Source organism: Euprymna scolopes, chromosome 5 (assembly GCF_053919585.1).
Source record: "Euprymna scolopes isolate OS-2025 chromosome 5, ASM5391958v1, whole genome shotgun sequence".
Taxonomy (NCBI): domain Eukaryota; kingdom Metazoa; phylum Mollusca; class Cephalopoda; order Sepiida; family Sepiolidae; genus Euprymna; species Euprymna scolopes.
Genome location: NC_136486.1, coordinates 65862030 through 65876542, shown reverse-complemented (window position 1 = coordinate 65876542; position 14513 = coordinate 65862030). Strand labels below are relative to the sequence as shown.

Genomic DNA, 14513 nt, shown 5'->3' with positions numbered 1-14513 from the left:
ATCGCAATACCGGATCGATTCTGCACTAATCCATTTGCCAAATCTAATTTGATTCAGGAACTGGATAACTTTCAGATTACAATCCGATTGGAATGATCCCACTCAAAGAGAACTTGCATTGATCCAGTGTGATCTCACAACCAAAATGAAAACAGCTGTGATCCGATAGACTGAAATATTTTGAAATAGGAGCATTTACAGTACAGTACAAAATATGGTATATCTCCAAACATAAACACAAAACCATGCAAAAGCTGCTTAGCTGTGCAAACCACTGTTTAGAAAGCAAATAAGTAATTGCTTATTTTTTACAAAGGAATCAGCACTTATCAAGGCCCAGAGGCCACTCGATAATGAATGTTAAAGAATGTACAGTGGTCAAAAGGATAATATACTAGTAATCATTACAAGTGTAGATTTGATTACTTAAAGGGGAACGGCGGATCAATAACTTGTTTACATTGAACTTGAAGACGACCATATTGTAGTCAACTGGAAGCAGGTAAACGAAAGAGAGGTCCACAGGTGTGAAGTTCTAAGAAAGAAGGTTACTTTTAGGTTTAGGTACAGATAAATATTGGGCAGATTATTGATAGTGTTTAGTCAATCGAGTGTTTTTCGTAAGGGTTTGGCCTCGACCATAGATTTGAGCTCAGACGAGCACTTACGATGAAAATAATGATAAAATAGCACTTATGATAAAAATAATGATAAAATAGAGACAGGGTCTTTATGAGAAAAAGGTTGCAGGGAAGAGGAAATAGCATCTCTCACTAGGCTACGAAATCTATTCTGAACTCTGTCAAGGCAGAATAAGGTTTACTTAGTAGCTCCTGCTTAGATGTGACAACAATACGCCATCATTGGACGTACCTGACTCTTATATAGGTAAATAATTGCACCAGCAGGTAGATATCTAATGGGTTGATAGAAGGGTATCATTTTTCCAGCGGCCCTGGCAACGGATTTTATGTACGTATTCCATTTTAGATTAGGAGTAAAGGTCAAGCCCAGAAGCTCATCAAAATATGGAGGCTCCTGAGCGCTATTCATTTAAATTGATGCCAGATGGAGATCAGAACTTTGAAGATGTAAAGAGAGTAGCTTGGATTTAGATGCATTATAAGTAACAAGCCACTTTTCCCCATTGTAACACATGCTCAAGATCAGAGTAGAGAGAATCAGAGAGAACTTGGTCATATACGGCCTTTGATGTGCTGCCATAGACGCGGGTGTCGTCAGCATAAATGTCTACGAATGATCTAAGGATGTGATTTGGAAGATCATTAATGTAGATGCAAGAAGAGAGTTGGACCTATGATGGACCACTAGGAGACTCCAGCATTAATGTTGTGAAATTGTGAGTTCTGCCCATCAACCACTACACGTGTGTAACTATCAGAGAGAAATGATTTAATAATTAAACGGGCATTTCGAGCTATACCATGGATGGAGGTCATGTGAAGTAGACCTTTATTGCATACTCTATTATAAGCCTTTGATATGTTAAGAGCAATTGCCCTAGGAAGGAGGCCTCCGTCGTGAGTTTCATTCATCCTATGATAAATAATTGTAAGCGCATCCGCTGTAGATCTAGCAGAACGGAAACCATAGTGAATGTCACTGAAAAGGTTATTTTACTAAGGTGGTTGACGCTCCTCTATTTAACACGGATTCATGTAACTTACTCATAGTGCACAGAAGATTTATTGGTTAGTACTGAGAGATGACCGATGAGATTTTAAGGGTGTTAGAAAACAATGCTGTTTAAAATAACGCTTAAACAGTTTTGTAAATATGGGAGCCAGTTCTGGTTGAAGCTTTTTCCGCACTATAATTGTAATGCAGGTGGGGTAAGTTGCTTTACTGATTTCAAGTTTTTTTTTTTATTAGTATGGCAACATTACGCACTGATATATGTATGTCGCATATCGTGTTTTCTGGGGAGTGGCGACCTTGGTAGCATATAGCAGAATTAGTTGCAAAGTTCTTGGCAAAAAGTTTGGCTTTGTCTGCTGCTGACGAGATTACCTCAGGTCCATACATGATAGTTGGGATAGAGCACACACTCCTGTTCTCGATTCTGTTTGCTATTTACCAACACTGGTGGCAACCAAGCTGCTGCTCAGCTACCTTGGCCTTGACGGACTGAGCATACAATTCTCTCGCGTTCTTCATTACTATTTTACAGCGGTTGCTCGCAGTCCAGAAAGCTGTTCTAGTCTCAGTAATCTTTTACTTTAGAAAAAATGGAAAAAGTGATTTTTGTGGGCAATGGCAACAGCGCATTCCGGAGAGAAACACAGATGGCTCTTAGTTTTTGCTGGAATTTTTGAAGGTCTATACCTACAATTAACCATTCCGTCAGGTCTGATACTATAGAGGGCACATCCTTTTAAAACATGGAACACAGAGATAGATCAGATATAAATGAACGGATGCTATCCCAGTCAGCCATAGAATATCGATATACCGTTCGATGGAGAGGTACATCTCTGGACTTATCACATTTCGTTTTTATTTTAACTGATACAACAGTGGCCGGAAGATCCAAGTGGAGACGGAATAGAAAATGAACAAAGCTCAGGGTAAGTTGTGAGAAAATGATCTAGGAAACCTGCATAGTGACTGTCAATATCGTGCACACGCGTGTTTCGCAAACAATCTGTTGAGATAATAAGCAATGGAGAAATCGTGACAGAACCTCCCCTCATCTGTCTTGTTTAGGTTGATTAACCGTTCCACATTCTGAACATTGTAATCTCCACTGACGTGAATGTTAGTCGAAGGATATGCATATGGGATTTGGTCAATTTGCTCAAATATGCCCTTAAAGATAGTAACTCTGCTATTGTGGGGGCGATAGAGGGCAAATATAAACTCAGTTATTTGAGCAAGTGCAACCCGGAAACACATATAGGGTAATTTATGATCTTCTCTGGAGATGTCCCTACCATATGAAAAGCCATCTTTATTGTAGGCATGTATTCCCTCTCCATGACAGTCTTGGGGATCAGATTTAGATGTTAAGTTAGAGTATCCTTTAATTTAAAACTCTTATCGAGAAATAGTCAATCAAATGCCAGTTTCGCTTAAGAATAATAGATCTGGTTTAGTCTCCTGTAATTGGGTTTAAACACCTGGAAGGTTAGAACGTAGACCCATAATGTTGGAGAAGGTGACATAGTAGTAGGCATCTACGTTAGAAGTTGAAGATCTAGGTTTAATCGTGTGCTTGTTTCTGGAATCATTTTTTTGTGTGTTTTTGGGGGGATTTTAGAAAAGGTCAGCAGATTTGCTTAGATCAGGGCAGAGAGGGAAATAAGAGAAAAAGAAACCAGAAATACATTTTGTGTAGCACATGATAAGGTATATTCGTAACAGACCCCACAGAAAGTACTGCATGGTCCAGAATCCATATGATATAAATGAGGGTGTACTTCAGGAATCGATTCTTGGACCTTTATTATTTCTGATATTCATAAATGACGTATTGATAAAATTTTCTGATATAGGTATATTTGCCAATGACACCACGCTCCCTAGCAGGCACGTGGGAATAACTAATGAGCACATATCTAAGGCAATGTTCGAAACCCTAGGGGAAGACCTTCAGTCTGTAGTGGAATGGGGTCAAAAATTGATAGTAACGTACAAAGCTGCCAAGACAAAGCTAGTTTCCTTTAATAATTCCATGAATTCTTATAAACCAACAATAACTATGACAAAAGATACGTTACCTGAAAGTACTTTGTTCAAACCTTCGGCTTAACGTTCCAGGGAACATGAGTTGGAATGGATACATTGAGATGATTGCCAAGAAGAAGAGAAGGTGGGCTCTCTCTACCATGCAAGAACGTTACTTACGCCTGAAAGAATCATGTACCTCTACAAAGCCACCATTCGCCCATGTATGTGGCACTGCTGTGACATTTGGGCTGGTGCATCTGCTAATAATCTCTCGCTCCTGGACAGGGTTAAAAGAGGTGCAAACCTGATAGATCATGAACTGTCATCTATGTTTCAGCCCCTGTCCCATCGACGAAATATTGCATCCCTCTGTTTGTTTTACGCGTATTTTAATGTTGGGTACACTGATGAACTACACGCGCTTTTGTCCCCTCGATGAAAATGCCCCCGAGAAACCCGACAAGCAGCGAATTCTCACTCCTACACAGAAGAGTCCCTAGATGTAAGAAAGTCATCTACTCTAATAGATTTCTAACCAAAAGTTCTAGACTAGATAAATCGTAGAAAATATTTGACTCTAGAACAAAATGCGGAGAGTAAAGCACACGAGTGGAGGGAAGATACCAATTAATTCACCTGGCGCAGACCTATATGATGTACAGCCTTAGAACATAGAATGGACGTGGTAGGTTGGGTCGGGCGCTCTAAGCCAATCGGTGATCGCTACGTCATATCCTCTTCTCTTCTAATTGGTCCCGTACCAACCGTACATAATCGCACCTAAAAATAATTTTCTATCGAGGTGTTTCTGACATCGAGGAGACTTTGGGAAGACGACCATCAGGATCATGTACTTCTCTCGATCGTAGCATAAACAATGTTTCATTACCATTATTGACTTGCTTGTTATGGAACGCAGAGGTAGATATGATATAAATGTGCGGAAGCTATCCCAGTCAGCCATGGAGTATCGATATACAGTACGATGGAGAAGTACGTCTGAGATCCAATTACATTTTGTTTTTATTTTAACTGATACAACAGAATAGTCGGAAGATCCCAGTGTAGACAGAACGGAGGATGAACATAGCTCAGGGTAATTTGTGAGAAAAAAACTTACATTCTGGCCGTCAATGCCGGGGACACGTGTGAGATCATGAACAATCTGAGTGAGGTCGTAAGCTGTAGCGAAATCGTGAAAGGACCTCCCCACGTCATCGGTCTTGTTTGAGCCACCTCCTGTCCTTGATACTGACGACCCCTATGCAATATATATTTATATATTAGTAGTTGTATGTAATACACATTTACTTGACTATTTCTTTCTACATAAAACCGAAACTCAGAAAACTGATATTGTCTTTATTTATTTAGAACGAATTTAAAAGTAATACCTATAAAAAGTCCGTCTTAACAATTAATATAAACAGCGAAAAATTAATAACTAACACATATTACCATAAAAATAACCTAATGCAAAAATGTTATGAATATATAATACAATTTCTTGGAGAAATGTGCCCAGAAATTCACTCAGTATTTGTATTTTCGTATTATTGCCGACAAGCATTGAAGCCAACAATAGACTTACAACGAGTTAACTTCTTACACTCTATGTATAATGCTTCAGCGAAAGTACGTCACTATTTAACAGTGTTCGACATAATTGGAAAAATTTAGTTCAGAGCTTTTTTTCTTTACCTGCATGTATATATATATATATATATATATATATATATATATATATGTGTGTGTGTGTGTGTGTGCGTGTGTGTGTGTATGTGTGTGTGTGTTTTCATTACTTTTATGGGGGTACAAAACATTATTATCGCTATTAAAAAGGAAATACTTTTTTGTATCCATGATAAAAAGAAGGACGGTGGGAAAATTTTAATCAAGGTTATTCGTCCTCAGTTTTCCAAAGCCAAATCGATATTTTAAAATGTATTTTATTATTTAAAACGAATTTCAACATAGGGACGACTAAAATAAAATAACAATATCGGGGGAAGAAAAAATGGGGGAACGACTAAAATAAATATATCGTTATGATAATTTTACAATGGTAAGGAAACGCATAAGAGTAAATCACATCCAACCCCAAAAGACGAATCCTACTGCTTACATAGAGTAGGTCTCTTTAAACGGAAGTAAATAGTATCCAAGCCTTTACAAATGAAATATCGAGTGAGCGTGACTCAGGATAGAAAATAGGTAACTGCTGAAAATCATTGCACATCGTGGGTTTTTAAGCAAATGATCCGTTATAGCAGAACAATAAGCATTACTCAAAATGTCCGTTGGTTTGTAGATACTATTCCGAATTTTACTATGATTATGTTGTTGGACGCGACCATCTTACCTGAGGGCTGTTCTGCCCACGTATTTTGCACGGCAACTACAATTAAATTAATAGATAACATTATTCATATGATGGGAGGGGCAGAACACCCTTTCGAGAGGGCCCAGACGGGCTATGCCATAGCCCACCGACGTGTGGGTACGCCCTGACACGCCATCAACACCTGCTTCGCTGACTTGCAGGGCCCTTGGCTGGGAGAAAAAAACTCTGACTTTTAAAATTCCCACTAGTCAGACGAACTGGATATGAGACCCTTAACAAATACACAAACAAACAAACTGTTTTTCGGCAGTCCGTTGCAGCCTCACATCCCTGATATCGCACGTTACCACCACAAGTGCTGTGAAAGAAAGTTCTGGAGCCACAGTGTGTGGGTTTCTTCCTGGCAAGTTGATTCCCACCCTAAACAAATTCATATGCCAATAGGTTTTTCTACACCAAGCCCAGCGGCCAAGGGACAAGGGCAAATGGAGCAGGTTTTGGTAAAATTCAGAGTTTCTAGTCTGGACCTGCACATTGGCGGTTGACATGTGATGGTTCCCTCTCTTGGAACTGGAGGTTCGGATCTGTGTCTACTATGTCATTGTCCAGCAGAAAGATAAAAAGGATATCCATATTACTAAATCAGCACAAACAGTAGATGAATGTTGGACTGACCACCGTCTGGTCATCACACGTGCAAAATATACTCCCAGAGAGAATCCCAAATTTGACATAAAACAGCAACCTCGGAAAAATGTCCTATCAAAACTTCACCTTACAGAGGTAAAAACAAAATACCATCACACAATCGAACAGCACCTTTGTATAACCCCAACCAATTCTTGCGACCTGGAAGAAGAATGGTTGTCAATCAGTAAGATGATTAGTGAGTCAGGCTAAGCCACAGTCGGTTTAAAGAAAAAGAAAAGACAAGAAAATTGTGCTGAAATTACTCTACTCATTCAACAAAAGATAAACACTCGTCATGCTCATGACCAAGAACTTCGACGCCGGCATAAGACGAACATCTACAGAAATTGCAAAAAAACAGTGTAAATAAAGATTACGAGAACTACAAAACAAATGGTGTCAGATTAACATTTTTGAATTGGAGGATTTTGCAAAGGCCCGCGACCTTAAAAATTTACAGGCCGGTGTAAAACAAATGTTTGTCCCTGTCAGATCCTCAACCGAAACACTCCTTGTAGCTGACAATGCCACCCTCTACAACGATCCAGAGTCAATTCTGGATCGTTGGAAGGAGAATTTTGACACTCTACTCAATAAGGAATCTGCCGCAGATGAGAATTTTCTTTAAATAGTCCCACAGTACCCAGCGCAATTATGGATGAATGCACCATCATGTTTTACAGAATTTCAGATTGCGATGGAGCAAATTAAAGAAAACAAAACACCCGTGCCTGATAATATCCCATTCGAACTTATCCACTATTGTGGACAACATCTGAAAAAAGAATTAATCACTTTCATTCTTTAGATATGGAAAGGACGTCAAGTAGTAAAGGATCTGAAAGACGCATTAATATTAACCATCTTCAAAAATGGTGACAGAAACTCATGTGGTAATTACCGTGGGCCTGCCATAATGGGACAAATCTTTGCCCGCATACTACTGAATCGCTTGCTGCCCGTCACGAAATAAGTTATACCAGAATCTCTGTATCGCTTCCATGCCTCTCGGGGGACAATAGATATGATTTTCAGTGCTAGAGAGCTGCAGGAGAAAAGCAGGAAGAACAGAGACCTTTCTTCTCTTGTATTTTACGATGTACAAAAGCATTCGATAATGTTCCCAGGGACGAAATGTGAGAAGTTCTTAAGCAATCTTGTTGCCCATTCCACAGTTAGGCACTGCATGGGGGCATGTAAGGATATGTATTGCATCAGGGCAGGGAATCAAAAAAGTTTCCAGTTACCTGTGGACTAAAACAAGGCTGTGTCCTTTCACCTATTTTTTCCTTTTATCTTACTGCAATGTTGCACGAACGTCCCCCAAATAATCCTGGAGTGAACATTAGGTACCGCTATGATGGGAGACTTTTCAAGCCTGCTAAACTAAAATTCCAAAGCCTTGTAAATTCCAACACATCACAGAGCTCCAATATACAGTTGACCACATGATCCTATGCCATTCCAAGGAAGACATCCAGAGATCCGTAAACAACTTCACAGCGACCTACTATCCCTTCGGACTCTCTGTTAATATCGGAAAAACAAAAGTGTTAGCACAATCAGTATCCAAAACCGTCTCACAGGACATAATATTCACATAAATGACACTCTTCTTGAGAAAGTAGATCACTTTCCATATCTCGCTAGCATTATATCAGAAACTTGCTCAATTGAGAATGAAATAGAAAGCCGAATTGGCCTTACGTATGGAGCTTTCGGTAAACTGACTAAGTGTGTCTTCAAATATAAACATCTATCAATAAAAACTAAACTCGTGGTATACCACGCCATTGTTATTCCTACACTTTTGTATGGGTGGGAGACTTGGACTATGTACCAAAGTGATCTCATTAAACTCGAGAATTCCACCAGAAAAAAACGTGATATGATTATGTTCCTAACACACGCGTTCTTGAGAGAGCAAATAGCTGCAGTATTGAGGCTACAACCATGATGCACAGACTCCGTTGATTGGGGTACACCTTCAGAATGGATGAAAACAGCCTGTACTCGGAACTAGCAACAGGATAAGGATCTATCGGCTGCCCTCTTCAGCGATACATTGACCAACTCAAATCCACCCTAAAAAACACCGGATTTGATCTTCACGTCTGGGAAACAACAGCTATTGATCGGTGCATACAAAAAGGATACAAAACAGAAAGAAGAAGACTGGTGGAGATCAAGAGACAGGCAAGAAAAAAATCGTGCTTTCCTTATCTGCCGCCGCAAACCTCATGCTCAGATTTGGCTGAGAAGCCATCTGCGAAATATACAATGAAGGAAGAGGAAACTGGAATTCTCGGATACGAAACTGACCGACGATTACGATATATATGTATGTATATCACATAGAAATATGCGAGCATATATATATATATATATATATATATATATATATATATATATATATATATACATGTATATATATATTACATAGAACAATGCGAGTATACAATATAATAGGGTTAAGAGTAAACTTAGAAAACTAAAAGGACTAGTTCTTAAAACTGACAAAAAATGCAAAAGTAAAAAATATAATAAATTTATAAAATAAAACGTTGCATCATTAAGCAATTATATATTATGTTAAATTGAATAAAAAACTTAATGCTGCGATATTTTAAGTTATAAATTTATTAATTTTTTACTAGAATACCCTGTTTCTTTCTTTTTAAGTTTTTACAACTAACCCTTTTACTTTTCTAACTTTAGTTCTGATCATATTAGTTTCAATACTCGCTTTTTTCTATGTGTCCATGATATTTCCTGGCTTTGTATGGAATAATATTTTCTTTTTTGCTTTCATTATCACACATTGTCAACAATCAATAAAAAACTATTACCGCATTCTTAAATTGACTAAATAAAAATGGCTTAACTAATAATTAAAATACAAAAGGGGAAACGAAGAGAGAAATCTAATTAAGGAGCGACGTCGTAAACGAAAGATTATCAGCGCTAGAACAGCAAAGAGCATCACTTTTGTTAACTCTCTCTATATAACTAAAATAAGAATGCATGCGAGCGACAGTTCCACTACGATTTATAAAGATGTCGACGACGAATATGTTGGTATAGTAACCAACAGCCAATAAGAAGAAATCGTCTCTAACACGGCAGTTGAATCAGTTGCTATGGTAAGTAAACAGACGAAACCATTTCTCACGTTCCTTACTTATTGTGAAGACTTTGGAACACCAGTAGTTTCATTATAGCTTTTGTTTTATTCAACAAAAATGTAAAATTTCATTTCCAAATATAGGTGAGAAGGTGATCCATAAACTGGGAAAGTGTTTGAATTTTGGTCGCAAAATAAGTGCGCATTCTTTTAACAATAAAAATGGAAGAGCTAAAAAAACCACAGTGAAACCATATATATATATATATATTATATTCACCCACACACACACACGCATACATATAAATGTATATATATATATATATATATATATATATATATATATACCAATTGGTAGCAACGCAAATTGAATAGCAACGAAGACAACAGTGATACTAGCAAAACAAGCGATCTTTCGTGTACCAGGATTTATTTTCTACATTATTAACCCATTCATAATGCACTTTTAATAGCGACTCAATTTAGTAGCTCGAAATTTTAGACACCTCCATGGAAAATATTGATTTCTTGGACTGTCACATCGTCAATATCTCTACATTTCACCTCTCTTTTACAAGAGAGATGGAATGTAGATGGCATAAATACATGAGTTTATTCATTCTTACAATGCAATTGACTTTCCATTCTCATCAATTTGGGCTGGTTATAAATAGGAGGCATTACTTTTGTTGTTTATATAATTATTCTTTTAATTTTGTTTTTACAATTGTCATCCGTATTCTATCAAGGCATTATAAGACCTTTTCCTGTAAGTACTTTTATTAAACTTCTACTACGAGCAATCTTTATCTTAATAAATTATAAAAAGAAAGTGCTTTGTTGATCTACAGCTACGATACAGACAAACTACGTGGCTGTGTCAAGTTGGACTCCAGTTCATTCTACACAAACACTTTCATTTAGGATGTTGACAAAGTTTATGTTGTCCGTTCTGTAAGTACTCGGCGTTTTTCTCGAAATACTCATACCTAGAAAGTTATTAGGAAATAACAAGAATAAAATCATCTGATTCATACGAAATAAATAAAAATCCATAAGATAATTAAACAAAAAAGAACATACTTCAAATGTCTATAATTTTGTTATTCATATACAAAACAAATTACATTCAGCATTTTTATATTAAAAATCTTTCTTAACGTTGTTATCACATTAACAGCGTTACTTAGGAGTTCGTACACAGATTATCAGGAGTGATCATCAAATATTATCAGGAGTGATTATCAAAGATTATCAGGAGTGATTGGCAAACGTTTTACCCCTTTCGATAACGATTTCCGTTGATATCTTTACTGGCAACAACCATTGGTTTTCTCTGAGCCTAGGCTGACAATAAGTGGCCTTAGTACTGTCCCAGTTAACGTCTTAATTCTGTTACTTGTATTTCCATCGTACTTGATATTTCACAGCTTTTTGATGTTTTTTTTTCAGCCGAAACACATGCTTTTCTGCAGGGAGGTGATTCATAGGATGTCATACACTTTCATTGAATTCTCGTTCATATGGTGTTAAGTCCATGCTTATTTTAACGTTACTGAAGGTTTATATTTGCATTCGAAAAGTTTTCCTTCCGATATTATTGTAGTGGGTTGAAGGTTCATATTTGCCTTCGAAGATTTTCCGTTCCGATATTATTGTTGTGTAGCGGATTTTGGGGGGTGAGTTCATATTAGAGACATATTAACGGGGTCATATATAACAGGGACTCATAACAAATAATGATGAAAATGAGTGAGACATTTACAACAGTTCTTTGTACACAGATAGAATGAACATGATATATATATATATATATATATATATATATATATATATATATATATATATTACATCATGACAGCCGACTATGACAATTCTTGGTTACTTCATATTAATACAAACTGGGAGATATTGAAACAGTTTAACACATATAGAAGTTCTGTTAATTGCTTTTTTTTATATAATTCTAGGTATTAGATAGACTTTCTTGATACTCTTTAAGTTCTCCGAAATGTTCCGTGCATTTACATTGAGTTTTTCATCTCCTTGGTATCTATCCTGCCTGCTAGGACAAAAATTTTGCCATTAGTATTTTTCCTCTTGTAAAGTATTATAACGTCCAGTCTCTTTGTTAGTGTGAATTTATGTTTGTATATTCAAAATCATTAGGATTTTGTAAATATCGTAATGATTTAGGTTTTTGTCTGTTCAAAATGCAGTATAGTTATGGTATAGTTCCCAGTGCACTAGATCCCCACGCAACCGTATCTGTTCTTATATAATCTTGAAGCGATAACCCATGTATGTTTAACGGTCGATCGCAACTAATATAAGTGTATAGAAGAATCTAACAGTTAAGTTGCTGGTTATAAATTGACGTTTTCATTCTACATATTAGATACACAGATGGCACAGAATTTCTATGGAACATTTTTGCATGCTACGTTTGCAATATAAAAGTTTGCTTAAAATAGAAGGTAACGACTCTTATTTACGTAACATCAGTTGTTTTATATAAAGCTATGATTTTATTTGTTACAAGATATAATTATATAAAAATGAATATGCCAAAGCCGTTTACACAATCAGACGCTATCATATTTAATTATAAGTATTACACCATGTTATATTTTGCAGTTGTTTTATATTCATGTGCTCCAGTACAATTTCTCCCGTGTTTATTCTTCATTGGTAAAAGCACCACGGGAACTACAATAAGCAGCCTAAGTGTTTTTTAGAGGCAAGTTGTTTTATAAACTAGAAACTTCGTAGATCTAGTAAATAATATTTTGCCGCTGATAAGATATGGACGTATGTTATTTACTTCACTAAGTGGATCTCAATTTCTTATATTACGAGCTGATGCTGAGCTATCATTACGATATTTAATACAGGTTTTCGTTTCTCTCATCTCGTGCAAACTTAAGTAAGTTGTTAAGATATGATAGTATCAGCAACAAAACCGTATTTCAATCGTAACATAAAAAAGGAGTTTAAGTAACCAATTAACTGTCTCTTAATTTTATGGATTTCTAGTTGATCAGCTTAGTTTACAAAAACTGTCTGAACATTTTGCTAGTAAAAAAATTAAAAGCACAATATAAATAAAGGAAAAGGAAAAAAAGGAAAAAGATGTAAATCTATAAGAAACTCAAACATATATATATATATATATATATATATATATATATATGTGAAAACAACACTCATTGGTTTATATGTGTTTATATATTTACGTAGTTTAATTAATGTAGCAAATACAGTTTTTGTTTACAATTTACCATCGAGTTAAAGAGAATTACGCTTGTTTTACAAAGGCTCATTGGGTATGAATATTTATTTTGCAATCAGGAAAAGTAAAAACACGTTAGAATGCTCCAAATTAATCGCATAAAATCTTCATCTCCTTTCTAGGGAAAAAGTTGTACAAAGAAATTTAATTTATAATATTAAATTTTTTTAAAGTTATTAAAAATAAATAATATTTTGTCTTAAATAAATTCTCATTGTTTTCGGAATGGCAGATACTTCGTTGATTAACAGGGTATAGTTGTCAGGTTACCGGAAACAAGTAATGAACCCTGAAAGAAAAAAGATGTAAAATTATATGCATTTTAATTAATATTTATAATATAAACATAAAGTAAAACTGATATATTATAAAAAAACAACGTTAGTTATAATATACAAATCATAAGAAATTTAATAAACAATAGAAATTGTTAAATGAACCATAAAATATGGGATAATCATAAAACAGAAATCAGTTAAATAATGGAAATACTACAAATTATATTAAAGTCATATGAATTATGAATTATATGCTAAATATGTATACGTAATAATGTTATGAAACACGACTTTATTGTAAACGTTTAAAATAACAGTCTATTCGAATCGTATTTACGTTTTATACGTTACAAGGATTATTTAAAAACTAAAAGAAAGTTATATGCACTAATATATACAACAATGTTTAAGTTATATGAGTTGTTTAAAGCTGAAAAAAGAAATTAGAATGTTAATGAGATACGAATGTTTGAAATACCCCCGACAGCCAGTATTATATAGTAAACCGAATTGCTAATGTCCTCAATTTGAGGACACGAGGAGGCAAAGTCCCTCATTAAATTAAATACATTTTATATTATTAGATTTTGGTATTGGTATAGTTTTTCAGGTACATAACATTTGTTTCTAAAGTAAGCAGTCTTAGACCAGACCGTAAGATATAAATTAACTACTGAACTAACATTATTAAATTGGCCCTTTTTTTCAAATTAATTCATATTTTGTAAAATAATTTAAACTGAGTAGATCCAGTAAATAATGTTTTGCCGCTGATAAAATATGAACTTAATAGCCACCTCTTGTCTTTCTCTATATTTCTATTAATTATCGTTTCTCTTCTATTTATTTCACTAACATGATATTCTCACACAGATTGTTTAAAAACAATATACATAAAAAAAACATAACCGGTCATTTTCCTTGCAAGTTGAGTTACTAAAAAAACTTTTTTACAGACTCTGTACGCTATGTAATCTTTGAATTTGTTTTGGATTAGAAATAACTAATTAATATTCCCATCCTTCTGACTCTTCCAAATAAATCTTCGAGTGCAAAGCAAAATTGGTGCAGCTGCTGTTCACTTTTATAGTATCG

The 14513-nt window shown here is 35.5% G+C and overlaps 1 protein-coding gene across 1 annotated transcript in view; it reads right to left on the bottom strand.

Annotated features, from left to right (window-relative positions):
- Positions 1 to 13167: 13167 nt before the first annotated feature.
- LOC145276826 (bactericidal permeability-increasing protein-like) overlaps positions 13168 to 14513 on the bottom strand; it is a 139287-nt gene continuing 137941 nt past the window's right edge. The window contains exon 15 of the mRNA XM_080128176.1: positions 13168 to 13429. Coding sequence (XP_079984302.1) covers positions 13385 to 13429 — 45 coding nt within the window. The 3' untranslated portion in view covers positions 13168 to 13384. The remainder of the gene's footprint in view (positions 13430 to 14513) is intronic.